The sequence below is a fragment of the Plectropomus leopardus genome, chromosome 11 (assembly GCF_026936395.1).
Source record: "Plectropomus leopardus strain MGB_pleo_1.0 chromosome 11, ASM2693639v1, whole genome shotgun sequence".
NCBI classification, from domain to species: domain Eukaryota; kingdom Metazoa; phylum Chordata; class Actinopteri; order Perciformes; family Serranidae; genus Plectropomus; species Plectropomus leopardus.
In genome coordinates this window covers 20,746,995-20,759,637 of record NC_142186.1, presented here as the reverse complement: position 1 = coordinate 20,759,637, position 12,643 = coordinate 20,746,995, and the positions used below count along the sequence as shown (strand labels likewise).

The 12,643-nt window shown below is 37.8% G+C and overlaps 1 protein-coding gene across 2 annotated transcripts in view; it reads right to left on the bottom strand.

Moving 5' to 3' along the window:
* Window positions 1-7,267: 7,267 nt before the first annotated feature.
* The window catches only part of LOC121945100 (mannosyl-oligosaccharide 1,2-alpha-mannosidase IA), a 243,061-nt gene continuing 237,685 nt past the window's right edge, over window positions 7,268-12,643 (bottom strand). For both annotated transcript variants that reach the window (XM_088084268.1, XM_042489125.2), the window contains exons 10-12: window positions 12,289-12,461; window positions 10,485-10,600; window positions 7,268-8,822 (exon numbers count right to left, since the gene is read on the bottom strand). In XM_088084268.1, the coding sequence (XP_087940394.1) occupies window positions 8,681-8,822; window positions 10,485-10,600; window positions 12,289-12,461 (431 nt within the window). In that variant the 3' untranslated portion in view covers window positions 7,268-8,680. The remainder of the gene's footprint in view (window positions 8,823-10,484; window positions 10,601-12,288; window positions 12,462-12,643) is intronic.

Below are 12,643 nucleotides of genomic sequence, written 5' to 3'. Positions count from 1 at the left end.
CTCCAAAAATGGCTAAAAACCACTTATTATATCTTGTAGAGACGCAAAATACTATAGCGTGTCGAAAAAAGATCCAAAAAAGGCCAAAAACATCAAAATATAGCATGTTGAAAAAATGGCCGAAAAAAAACGCATAGTATAGTATGGCGAAAAATCTCAAATTTTGACCCCTCCAAAAAATGGCTAAAAACCACTTATTATATCTTGTAGAGACGCATAATACTATAGCGTGTCGAAATAAGATCCAAAAAAGGCCAAAAACATCAAAATATAGCATGTTGAAAAAATGGCGAAAAAACGCATAGTATAGTATGGCGAAAAATCTCAAATTTTGACCCTCCAAAAATGGCTGAAAACCACTTATTATATCTTGTAGAGACGCATAATACTATAGCGTGTCGAAAAAAGATCAAAAAAGGCCAAAAACATCAAAATATAGCATGTTGAAAAATGGCGAAAAAAAGCATAGTATAGTATGGCGAAAAATCTCAAATTTTGACCCCTCAAAAATGGCTGAAAACCACTTATTATATCTTGTAGAGACGCATAATACTATAGCGTGTCGAAATAAGATCCAAAAAGGCCAAAACATCAAAATATAGCATGTTGAAAAATGGCGAAAAAAAACGCATAGTATAGTATGGCGAAAAATCTCAAATTTTGACCCCTCCAAAAATGGCTGAAAACCACTTATTATATCTTGTAGAGACGCATAATACTATAGCGTGTCGAAAAAAGATCAAAAAGGCCAAAACATCAAAATATAGCATGTTGAAAAATGGCGAAAAAAACGCATAGTATAGTATGGCGAAAAATCTCAAATTTTGACCCCTCAAAAAATGGCTGAAAACCACTTATTATATCTTGTAGAGACGCATAATACTATAGCGTGTCGAAAAAAGATCCAAAAAAGGCCAAAAACATCAAAATATAGCATGTTGAAAAAATGGCCGAAAAAAAACGCATAGTATAGTATGGCGAAAAATCTCAAATTTTGACCCCTCCAAAAAATGGCTGAAAACCACTTATTATATCTTGTAGAGACGCATAATACTATAGCGTGTCGAAAAAAGATCCAAAAAAGGCCAAAACATCAAAATATAGCATGTGGAAAAATGGCGAAAAAAACGCTTAGTATAGTATGGCGAAAAATCTCAAATTTTGACCCCTCCAAAAAATGGCTAAAAACCACTTATTATATCTTGTAGAGATGCATAATACTATAGCGTGTCGAAATAAGATCCAAACAAGGCCAAAAACATCAAAATATAGCATGTTGAAAAAATGGCCGAAAAAAAACGCATAGTATAGTATGGCTAAAAATCTCAAATTTTGACCCCTCCAAAAATGGCTGAAAACCACTTATTATATCTTGTAGAGACGCATAATACTATAAGCGGTCGAAATAAGATCCAAAAAGGCCAAAACATCAAAATATAGCATGTTGAAAAATGGCCGAAAAAACGCATAGTATAGTATGGCGAAAAATCTCAAATTTTGACCCCTCCAAAAAATGGCTAAAAACCACTTATTATATCTTGTAGAGACGCATAATACTATAGCGTGTCGAAAAAAGATCCAAAAAAGGCCAAAAACATCAAAATATAGCATGTTGAAAAAATGGCCGAAAAAAAACGCATAGTATAGTATGGCGAAAAATCTCAAATTTTGACCCCTCCAAAAAATGGCTAAAAACCACTTATTATATCTTGTAGAGACGCATAATACTATAGCGTGTCGAATAAGATCCAAAAAAGACCAAAAACATCAAAATATAGCATGTTGAAAAAATGGCCGAAAAAAACGCATAGTATAGTATGGCGAAAAATCTCAAATTTTGACCCCTCCAAAAAATGGCTGAAAACCACTTATTATATCTTGTAGAGACGCATAATACTATAGCGTGTCGAAAAAAGATCCAAAAAAGGCCAAAAACATCAAAATTTAGCATGTTGAAAAAATGGCCGAAAAAAACGCATAGTATAGTATGGCGAAAAATCTCAAATTTTGACCCCTCCAAAAAATGGCTAAAAACCACTTATTATATCTTGTAGAGACGCATAATACTATAGCGTGTCGAAATAAGATCAAAAAAGGCCAAAAACATCAAAATATAGCATGTTGAAAAAATGGCCGAAAAAAAACGCATAGTATAGTATGGCGAAAAATCTCAAATTTTGACCCCTCCAAAAAATGGCTGAAAACCACTTATTATATCTTGTAGAGACGCATAATACTATAGCGTGTCGAAAAAAGATCCAAAAAAGGCCAAAAACATCAAAATATAGCATGTTGAAAAAATGGCCGAAAAAAAACGCATAGTATAGTATGGCGAAAAATCTCAAATTTTGACCCCTCCAAAAAATGGCTAAAAACCACTTATTATATCTTGTAGAGACGCATAATACTATAGCGTGTCGAAAAAAGATCCAAAAAAGGCCAAAAACATCAAAATATAGCATGTTGAAAAAATGGCCGAAAAAAACGCATAGTATAGTATGGCGAAAAATCTCAAATTTTGACCCCTCCAAAAAATGGCTAAAAACCACTTATTATATCTTGTAGAGATGCATAATACTATAGCGTGTCGAAAAAAGACCCAAAAAAGGCCAAAAACATCAAAATATAGCATGTTGAAAAAATGGCCGAAAAAAACGCATAGTATAGTATGGCGAAAAATCTCAAATTTTGACCCCTCCAAAAAATGGCTAAAAACCACTTATTATATCTTGTAGAGACGCATAATACTATAGCGTGTCGAAAAAAGACCCAAAAAAGGCCAAAAACATCAAAATATAGCATTTTGAAAAAATGGCCGAAAAAAAACGCATAGTATAGTATGGCGAAAAATCTCAAATTTTGACCCCTCCAAAAAATGGCTGAAAACCACTTATTATATCTTGTAGAGAGTCGTCATAGGATAGCTTGTCGGAAACTACACCAAAAAAGGCCAAAAACATCATAAAAAAGTATGTTCAATAAATGGCCAAAAACCGCATAGTATAGTAAGGTAAAAAATCTCAAATTTTGACCAAGGCCAAAAACATCAATATATAGCATTTTTTTTACCATACCATACTGTGCAGTTTTTTTGGTTTTTTTTTTACCATTTTTTGACATGCTATATCATGAGATTTTTGGACTTTTTTGGATCATTTTTCGACATAATATATTATGACTTATCTTCACAAGGTATAATAAGTTATCTTCAGCCATTTTTTGGAAGGGTCAAAATTCAAGATTTTTTACCGTAATGATACTACGTATTTTTTGCCATTTTTTTTTTAAATGGAAATGTTATATAATGATGTTTTGGGCCCTTTTTTCGACATGTTATACTATGACATGACTGTACAAGCTATAATATGTCCTTTTAAGCCATTTTTTAGATAGTCTTCAAATTAATTGTCTCAAAATATCAAATTATTATTTTAATTGCTATTGGTTATTATAGTTTAGTCCATCTATTTCGATTTTCTATTATTCTATTTTGTTCTATTTCTTTCACATTCTAACCATTGATGACAGTTGTTCTTCTTATCCAAGGTATTTTTCTTTACACAATTAGAATCACGTACTTCAGCATCAGTTTTACAATGTAACAAGGCCTGTCTTGCACATCATTCCATATTGTCTCCCCTTCCTTCCTTTTTACTAGCAACCCTGAGAGAAAATAACTATGTTTAACAATCCATGAAATTGTGCAGACAAGACCTGAGAGGGATGAAAAGAACAGAACGGGGGGTAACAGAGGTTTAAATTGAGTCCTAATTTGAAGAGCATCATTAAAAAAAAAGATGTTCAGTGCTTGAGACAATATAAAAAAGATTTTAAAAAATTGCAGGCATGAGATGTCCAACTCACTGAACTATTAATTTATTATCTTTTTTAAGTTAATCACTAACTTAGATCTTTTCCTCGTCACATAGTGACATTTCAGGTGAGATGTCTTTGCTTTCACTTTGAGCGCTGCATGAGATGACATTGTTGTTCCAGAATACATCTCAGGGATTCTGAAGCAAAATCTTTGATTCCACCCAAAGGTGGTGGTAAGTGGTTTTAGAATAGAGGATAAGGAGACTGAACCTTTCACTTCTCTTCTCTTTGTCACCAGAGAAGACAAAGAATAACTGGCTTGTATCTTTATTATCTCGGGTTTTCTGCTCTGGCATTTTACTTTCCTCATGTCAGGTATGTTGTTTGTCACAGAAAATGTTTATTTTTTTTAAAGGAACATTTCTAGTTCTTGGAATAATAATAATAATGATATTAATAATAATAATAATAATAATAATAACTTAGATTGATATAGCGCCTTTAAGAAACCCAGGGACAGTTTACAAAATTTAATAAAAATGTAACACCAACAAGCAAACAGAAAAGACATTTTGGGAAGAGTTTCGTGCCCACAGCCATAAGGGCTCTAAATAGCTTGGGCACTCTTAAATTACTTGTGTTTCTTTGTAATGTCTTGTTTCCTTTAAGAGGACAATAAAGACTGAATCTGAAACAAACAAACTGAACAGAGGTACAAAGATGAGTGACTGGCAGGCGATCATAGGTAAGTGAGGTTGTAGGCTTTGGTGAACAGATGGTGCTTGAGGAGTTTTTTTTGAACGTGTCCGGAGATTAGGTGTTTTGGATGTCTGTAGGGAGCATGTTCCAGAGGGTGGGGGCTGTGGCATTGAAGGCTCTGTCGCTGAGAGTACGGAGTCTTTTTAAGTTTACGCGTGAATGAGGGTTTCTGCCACAGAGTCGGAGAGTGATGGCCGGAGTCTAGAGATGTCTTTGAGATGAAAGAAGGCGGATTTGGTGATGGATCTGATGTGGGAATGAAAGAGTGGTTGGAGTCCAAAATGACCCCAAGATTGCAGACCTCAGAGGATGGGCAGATGAGCACCCGTCTACTTTAAGAAGGAGATCTCCAACCTTATGCAGTAGTGCCATGGGGGTCACAACCATGAGCTCTGTTTTGTTAGTATTGAGTTTGAGAAGGTTTGTTGACATCCAGGTTTTGATGTCATGCAGGCAGTTCACCAGGGAGTGGGGGGAGGCTGGGTGGATGGTTTCGTGCTGAGATAGAGCCGAGTGTCATCGGCGTAGGAATGGAAACTGAGACCATTTTGATGGATAATTTGACCAAGGGGGAGCATGTATATTACGAAGAGGAGGGGACCGAACACAGAGCCTTGAGGCATGCCTTGGTTGACATGGGCTGGGGGGGAGCAGGTGTTGACGATGGCTACGGGGACAGACTGTTTCCTGGTATGACTAAAACCAGGGGAGAGCTGTTCCAGTGATGCCTAGGTGGTGAGATAGGTGGTTGAGGAGAATGGTAATGGAGATATTATTGAATGCTTAAGTGTGTGTTGACCTTTAGAACCTTTACATTTCTAGTCACATTTTCACTCCATGCTTTCTATCTGGACCAAAAAGAAGAGTTTTTGTTGCAAATAAAATATTTAAAACAGCTGTGGATCAGTTTAAGGGCATTTTCACACATAAAAATCTGAACCAAGGTTTGCATTTTAGTTACATTGTATACATTTGATCCAGGTAGTTTTGGTTTTACATTGCGGTTTGTAGACAGGATCTTCTGTCCTCTCATATTCCTGCGCATATGAAATGAAAGCAGGTTAACTTTTCAATGAATGTAGCTAAAATATGAATTGCTGTGGAAGTGGTGTAAAAAGTTTACATTTGTGTCTTAAAGGAAACCGTTAAAGAGTCTGCACTGTGAGCAGTTGAAGTTTTCTTTCCTGAAATTAGGCATGTTTTGAGTCTAATATAATGTTGAAGTAATATCTAACTCCTCTACTGTTATCACTAGTAGCCTTTCATTAAAGTATCACATGGTTACATTTTCACGTTTTGCGATCTAATAGGACCGAGACAAGGGGTAAAGTAAAGATGTACTTTAACACAGTTTGTACTGTAGAAATACAGATGTTGCTTTGCTTTGTTTTTGTCCTATGTCACTGATCAACGGGCAGTTGACAATATGAGTTAAGTGGAGTCGAAAATGTTTTCAAATGAAGTAATATTTGAGCTAGATACCCATGACATGCCAGTTATTCCCTTGAAAACTTCTGCCCAGATCGAGGCAGCTGGAGGACGACTTTGGCAGAGAGACGGTGAGATAGCCCGTCCCCCTTCGTTACACATCAACAGAAGGTCTTGCCAAGTCAGACAGCAGCCCCGACATGTCTGTTTCTGTCGCCCCGTTCTGCTTGTCAGTAAATGTGGGAGCAGCAAAGGCAAAAAAACAACATTAGAGTGGTGGGATTGTCTGAAGTGTTTGTCCTTCACTACCAGTCTCAGGTGCATTTTAATGGATGCTGATCCTCCCATTTATGTCTCAAGGCAAGCTTAAATTGTGCCCTTCACTCCTGCCCTCCTTCTCATCTCATCTCCTTTTCACAGCAGCAGAGCACTGCAGGCCTCGGCTACATTTACACTTAGTATTTAAACTCACACACCTTTGCATTAGTCCTTTTTTAAAGTGACGGTAAGATTAATGTCACTAGATCCATGACATTTAAGTGCCATTTTTAGAAATTACTATTAAATGTCAATCCTGTCAATAATGTATGCTGACTCTATTTAAAGCAAATGAAAAATCACTTCAAGCTATCACACCCAAATTAGGATTCAGATGATAGCAGGTAGAGTCGAATCATTTGGGGAGGACGGTATTAAATCTTGCTTTGTTGGCCTGACGCCGTGAGAGAGGTGCGATGGCTAAACCCCATTAGTAATTTTCTGCTCTTGACTGCTGGAACTTTCCACAACCCTGAGACATCCCCCTTCAATTAAATCTGTAATGAACTTCCAAATACCGAAACAAATGTAAGCAGCAAATTAGTCTGGTTTCCTTCAAACTTACTCTAGAAACCTGCTGTGCTCTGCTGTTATTTGAACATGCCTGTTGAAAAGGGGCTGAGTGCCTGGCCTGTGGTGTCTGTTCACAGCTTTCTTGAGAACCACTCATACAAACAACTTTACACTTGATGCTGCGCTTCCTTGGGTTGTGAGCAACACACCAGGGTCACAAACAGCTATAAATGTACTATGATGTTAAGATAAATAAGATATTGAATTATTCGCTGCCACTGCTGGGTGGTTGGTTCCCAGCAATGCACCCTCCAAGTGTGAAGTTGATTGACAGAACAGTTCTCGAGACATGTAATGGAAACATCCATGCAGTGACACCTTGCTTTAAAATTACAAACAAGGATGATTAAAAAAAAAAACACAACAACTGGGATTGTTTTAAATGTACAAAGTTACACAGGTCTTTTTTATCAGAATTTGAAAATATTCAACAATTAAAGTTAAATCAAACAAGTAAGAATAAGTAATAACAATAATTAATATCAGCAATAACTGGACATAAAGTCAGAACTTTTTAGTTGTTTTTTTTTTTCGTTTGTTTTTTACTGAAACACCTGAGGGAAGCAAATCAAAAGAGAACCCAGAAAAAATAACCACTGAAGTTTAGAAAAGAAAAAGAAAGAAAAGATCACAAAATAAAATCAAGACAAGCTCATACAGGGGTCACTCGCTTCATCTGTATGTACAGCACATTCGCTCCACAACTGTGCAGGACAGCAGTGATGAAAAGAACAGTGATGATAATGAAACTCGTCTCCGCTCTCGGGCTCATAGCCTTTACCATCAGTATTGGCAGCCATATGGATTCACAAGTAAAGGCAGGGTAAAGCAGAAAAACTACAACAGAAACAGGAAAACCCATTTGGAGCTGGCTAGCAAATGTGTTCTTTTTCCTTTTATGCGTGTATTACAGCCACAGAACAGACAGTACTCCATACTCTGATTAGAAAGGCTGAGAGGAATGAGAAAGCATTGTCCTGTTCATAAAATAACCCAAGCATACAGTGGAAACTCAACCCAACATCATTTTTTAAAAAGAAATGGTCCCTGGATGCATAAGACACTGCCACTTTCCTGACACCTCCTTACTTTTAAGAAATTCATTCAAGCTTGTTTCAGTAAGAAACATGACATCAACATTAGTTTGGAGGTGAATTTGAGAATCACATTTCATGTTTGTCTGTACATTATCAGTATTCATTACAATTCAGTCCTTACTGTAAATTTTACTTTCTGTCAAATCTCACCAAAAACACATTACTGGAAAAGAGGGAAATAGAAATGCAAAGAAACCTTTGGTCAAAGAGTGTACTCACAAAGGATAAAATGCAATGACGAGAGAAAAGGAAATCATTCATCACTAAAGATTAACAAAACAACGAACTCAAAGAGCAAAACTCAAGTGGTTTTCTATACGTTTCTCTCTCTTTCTAACAATATGGCCCATAGTTCAACCCTCCCCCCATTACATTTGGGTCTGCAAGTTATACTGGTTTCCTCACAGAGGAAAGAAGGAAAGAAAAAGGTGCTCTTTTCATGAAAGTCATGTTTGTCTTGATTGTCCACAAAAAAGAAGTGCCAGCAGGAAGTAACCCCGGCGAAAGGATATACAATCACAGCGTAAAACGACAACATCCTTTACTGGAAAGGAATTGAGAGCCCATGACACGCTCTTGAAAAGACTCTGAACCTGCATTGAATTGTTGTTTGCAATAACTGTGACTCTGTGTGTGCACAGAAACTGTGCAGATGTGTCTGTAACTGTCTCATTTGTTGGTGTTCAGTCTTACTCAGAAACTGTCTTATCCTGTGTTGCTTCTTCCTGCAGGCAGCTGTTGCGGATGATGGGCAGCGGATGGGCTTCTGTATTGAAGACCCAGTCCTCGAGTGGGAGAAGGTCGTCATCAGAGAAGAGCAGGTACAGATACCTGAGCAAGCAAGAAAAATATCCATTAAATTTTATCAAAAATAAAATGACATTTTATGAAACATTTCATGGCATACTTTACAATGAAATTTGTTTTAAAAAAAATCATTTGTTTTAGTTTTTTAATGGCATACTACATTAAGACTATTTCTGTTTTTTTAATGACTTTGACTAAACTATGACTTTTTTTACAGGTTTTTTCTGTGGCATAATATGATATGACTTTATTTTTTTTTAATTACTGCATACTATACAATGGCTTTTCAAATTAAAAATTCACAGCATCCAGTACTATACTGTTTTTATGATTTTTTTCTATGACACACTACAATGATTATTCTAATGAAAATTTTAAGGCATACTCTACTTTTATTATTTTAACTTTAACTTTGACTAGTTTTATACCATACTGCACTGTGACTACTTTTATGGAAAAATGTACTGTTTACTATACAGTGACCCTTCCTCCCCCCAGCTGCACCTTGCGGTCCTGTTCATGTATATTAGAATTGTTGACAAGGGGCAAACCTGGCGGAGGCCAACAACCACTGGAAACATGTTTGACCTTACACCTGACCTTACACAGCTCTCACTTGGGTCATACACGAATTGGATGACTCACAGTAACGACCCCGGTACCCCGCATTTCCCTGGTACCCCCCACATGATTTCCAGGAGAGCACGGTCACAAGCTTTCTACAAGTCCACAAAACACATGTAGACTGGATGAACAAACTCCCATGATGGACAGAACTCCAACACAGCAGCTCTCAGCCAGGAAGCTTGTAAGTATCCCCAGACCCGCTCAGCACTTCTCACCCTGGGCAACTCTGAAAAAGTGAGAGCCCCCCCACCCCCTCTCCAAGAGTTTGGTTCCAGAGCTGTGCGTTAAGGTGAGCCCACCTATATCTCCTTAACACTGCCTCAACTCCCGCACCAGCTCCGGTTCCTTCCCCTCCAGAGAGGTTATCTTCCACGTCCCCAGAGCTAGTCTGAGAAGCTAGGGGTCAGCACGCCTGGGACTCTGCCCCTCCCTGCTGCCTGGCACACAATGCACCCAGCTCTTCTTCCCATCCTGTCCCTGCATGTGCGTCATTCCTTAAACATCTTGCAAAAAAGCATTGCCAGCTCAATCTAGCATTACTAAATTATTCACAAGCAAAGTTTTTTTTGTCATGATTAGTCACTTCAATTTTAAAGTGGATGCACATAAAAGATAGTGCAACACTGAGTAAGACAGTAGCACAGTCTGGTGTCAAAAGCTGTCTGGTGACTGCTGACCTGGATATGATTCCTGATGCCTCATCTTTAAAAAAAAAAAAAAAAAAGGCTCTTCACCATCTTCTCACTGCGATACGACATGGCACGCTGATTTTTTTGTTTTGCTTAGTGACCTGAGAATAAGGGGTTGGGGCTTAAGTTGTTAAGTCTAAATGCACTCCATCAATACACCATCACCATCAGCGTTTTCTTTTTTAAGTAAAATGAAGAAAACCAAATTCAAAGTGTGACTGGAATAAACTCATTAGAGTATCTCATTTACAGAATGAATAAAAAGGTACTGATGAATCCCAGCATTTCATGATGAACCCTATTATTAATCTCTATTATAGTTTATGCATGTAGATGCCACAGGGAGATGTGGTGAGGAAACAAGACTTACTTGAGTGTCTCTGAGAGGAAGAAGCTCTGCTGCATGTTATCGTGGCTGGCTGTTGTGGTGTAAACGTCACGAATCCCGGAGAAGCCAGATTCCACTCTGCAGTGTTGCTCCAGGGCCTAACAGGAGGCCAAGAGGGAGACAGCAGGGTTAAACGTGCGCTCGCATCTCCAAAAACCTTACACTCAGAGTAGAGACCACTTCTTGATTGTACAAATTGAATCGATACCCCTTTATTCATGTACATTTATTTATCCACTCAATCAGCTCTTACAAAGTGGCCTTTTCTCTGGTGCACTGTGACAGGATACAAACTGTACAGAGGGAACCACAGGGTGTGTGATATGTATAAAAGATATATTTTAGTGCATAAAGAGAAAATCCTTCTCTCCACAGCAGAGTGTCCATGAACACCTAAAGAAAGAGTAAGTGATGGAACATGCCAAGTCCCTCAGCCTGCTACACCACTGAAGCCCAAGCAATGCTAAATCTGACAAGGGCTAATGGAGAGTGGCTGAGCTAGCCAAGCGGATTAGCACATTATTACCCCTGCTACAAAGGGCTGGCTTATATGTGCTAATTAACAAAGACCCCGACGAGTTAATGCTTGATGTTCATGAAGAGAAGCGTTGTGCCCCCGCTTTCAACCTTTGTGCCCGATAATTAAAGGCCCGTCAGACTCGTCAGCCTGATCTCTTCACTTCTGTGCTCACTAAATTAATGCTAAATATATCACGCCAGCCCTCTACAGTTTACTACAGCTAATGTCCTGTCTATTGCCACATTAATAATGGTGCTCCCTACACAACCTTCACCTCCTGCTAGTGGGACTTCTTGATCTACAAGCTAATGTATAGTGCCACACGATATCAAGTAAGCTGGTTTGGGGGTAATTGAGGGTGTTAAAAGGGCTTAACATAATAGGTGAGCATAATTTATAAAATCAGAGCCCAAGCTACTCCTCAGAGAGAAATATAGGGTGTAAATTTATACTGGTGAAGCAGTGTTTTGTTATCATGCAGCACAAACCTGGAATAAACCCCGACTCTGACCACTTTTATGTCAAAGCTAAAAACGTTCCTTTTTTACACTGCCTACCTTACCCACTGATGACTACATACTTATTTTAAACTTGATTGTAAATCAATTTAAATGACCTTTTTATCTTTGCACCTCTTGTCTAAACTTTTGCTATTTTTAATAGTGATTTTTAAGAATCATTTAGTAATACATTTCACCTTTTATGTCGTATCTCTTTTATTGTAAATCTATATCTTTTATTATGTTTTTATATTTCATTGCTCTGTAAAGCACTTTGAATTTCACTGTTGTATGAAATGTGCTATACAAATAAAGCTGCCTTGCCTTGCCGACTGTGCTGCATCTCCTGCTTGAATATAACATGAAATTAGTCTTTGAACCAGACTGGCCTGAATATTAGACAATATTTTTGTCTGATTGTTACATCTTAAGAAGTGGGATTTGTATTTCATTCCAGGACTAAACATTTACGTGTCACAGCAGATTTTCTCATTGAATAAAGTGAATAACAGGACTCAACAAGACCAACTTTTTACATTGGTTGCACTAATGCACCCATTTTTTTTAATTTACCTACACCAACACATAATTTAGGTGCATCCAAAGTGTTTCACCACCCGGCTGATGTTTGTAGCCATAATGTGACTACATGGAAGCTCTGCCAACAAGACTAGTGTGATAAAATGTTTATGTTTGATAAAGGAAGACGAACGCATTCTCAAAACGTCATCTACCAATAAGAGTTCACTGTATTGTTGTATCTCACCTCCACAGCCTCCCATCCCCACTCTCTGTACTTGGGGTCGTGTGTCAGTCTCCACATGTACATGTAGCTCTCAATGACTTCTGGTCGTAGGATGTAGTATCTGTCGCTCAGCCTGGTCGCTGTGGCTTCACCTCCCCCGTCAAATCTGAACGCCTCAGGTCCCAGTTTGGTAGCTAATGGAGACAAACACATTATTGATCTGCAATTAGTTTCTAATTCAAAGATGAATATTTTTTCTTTCTTTCTTTTTTTGCAAGTGAACAGACACCACAGTGCACAGACCATTCAATTATAGTTTGTTTAAAAAACGTGCTTGAAGTTAAATAGTTGAGACCTGCCCAGCTGTCCAGATGAC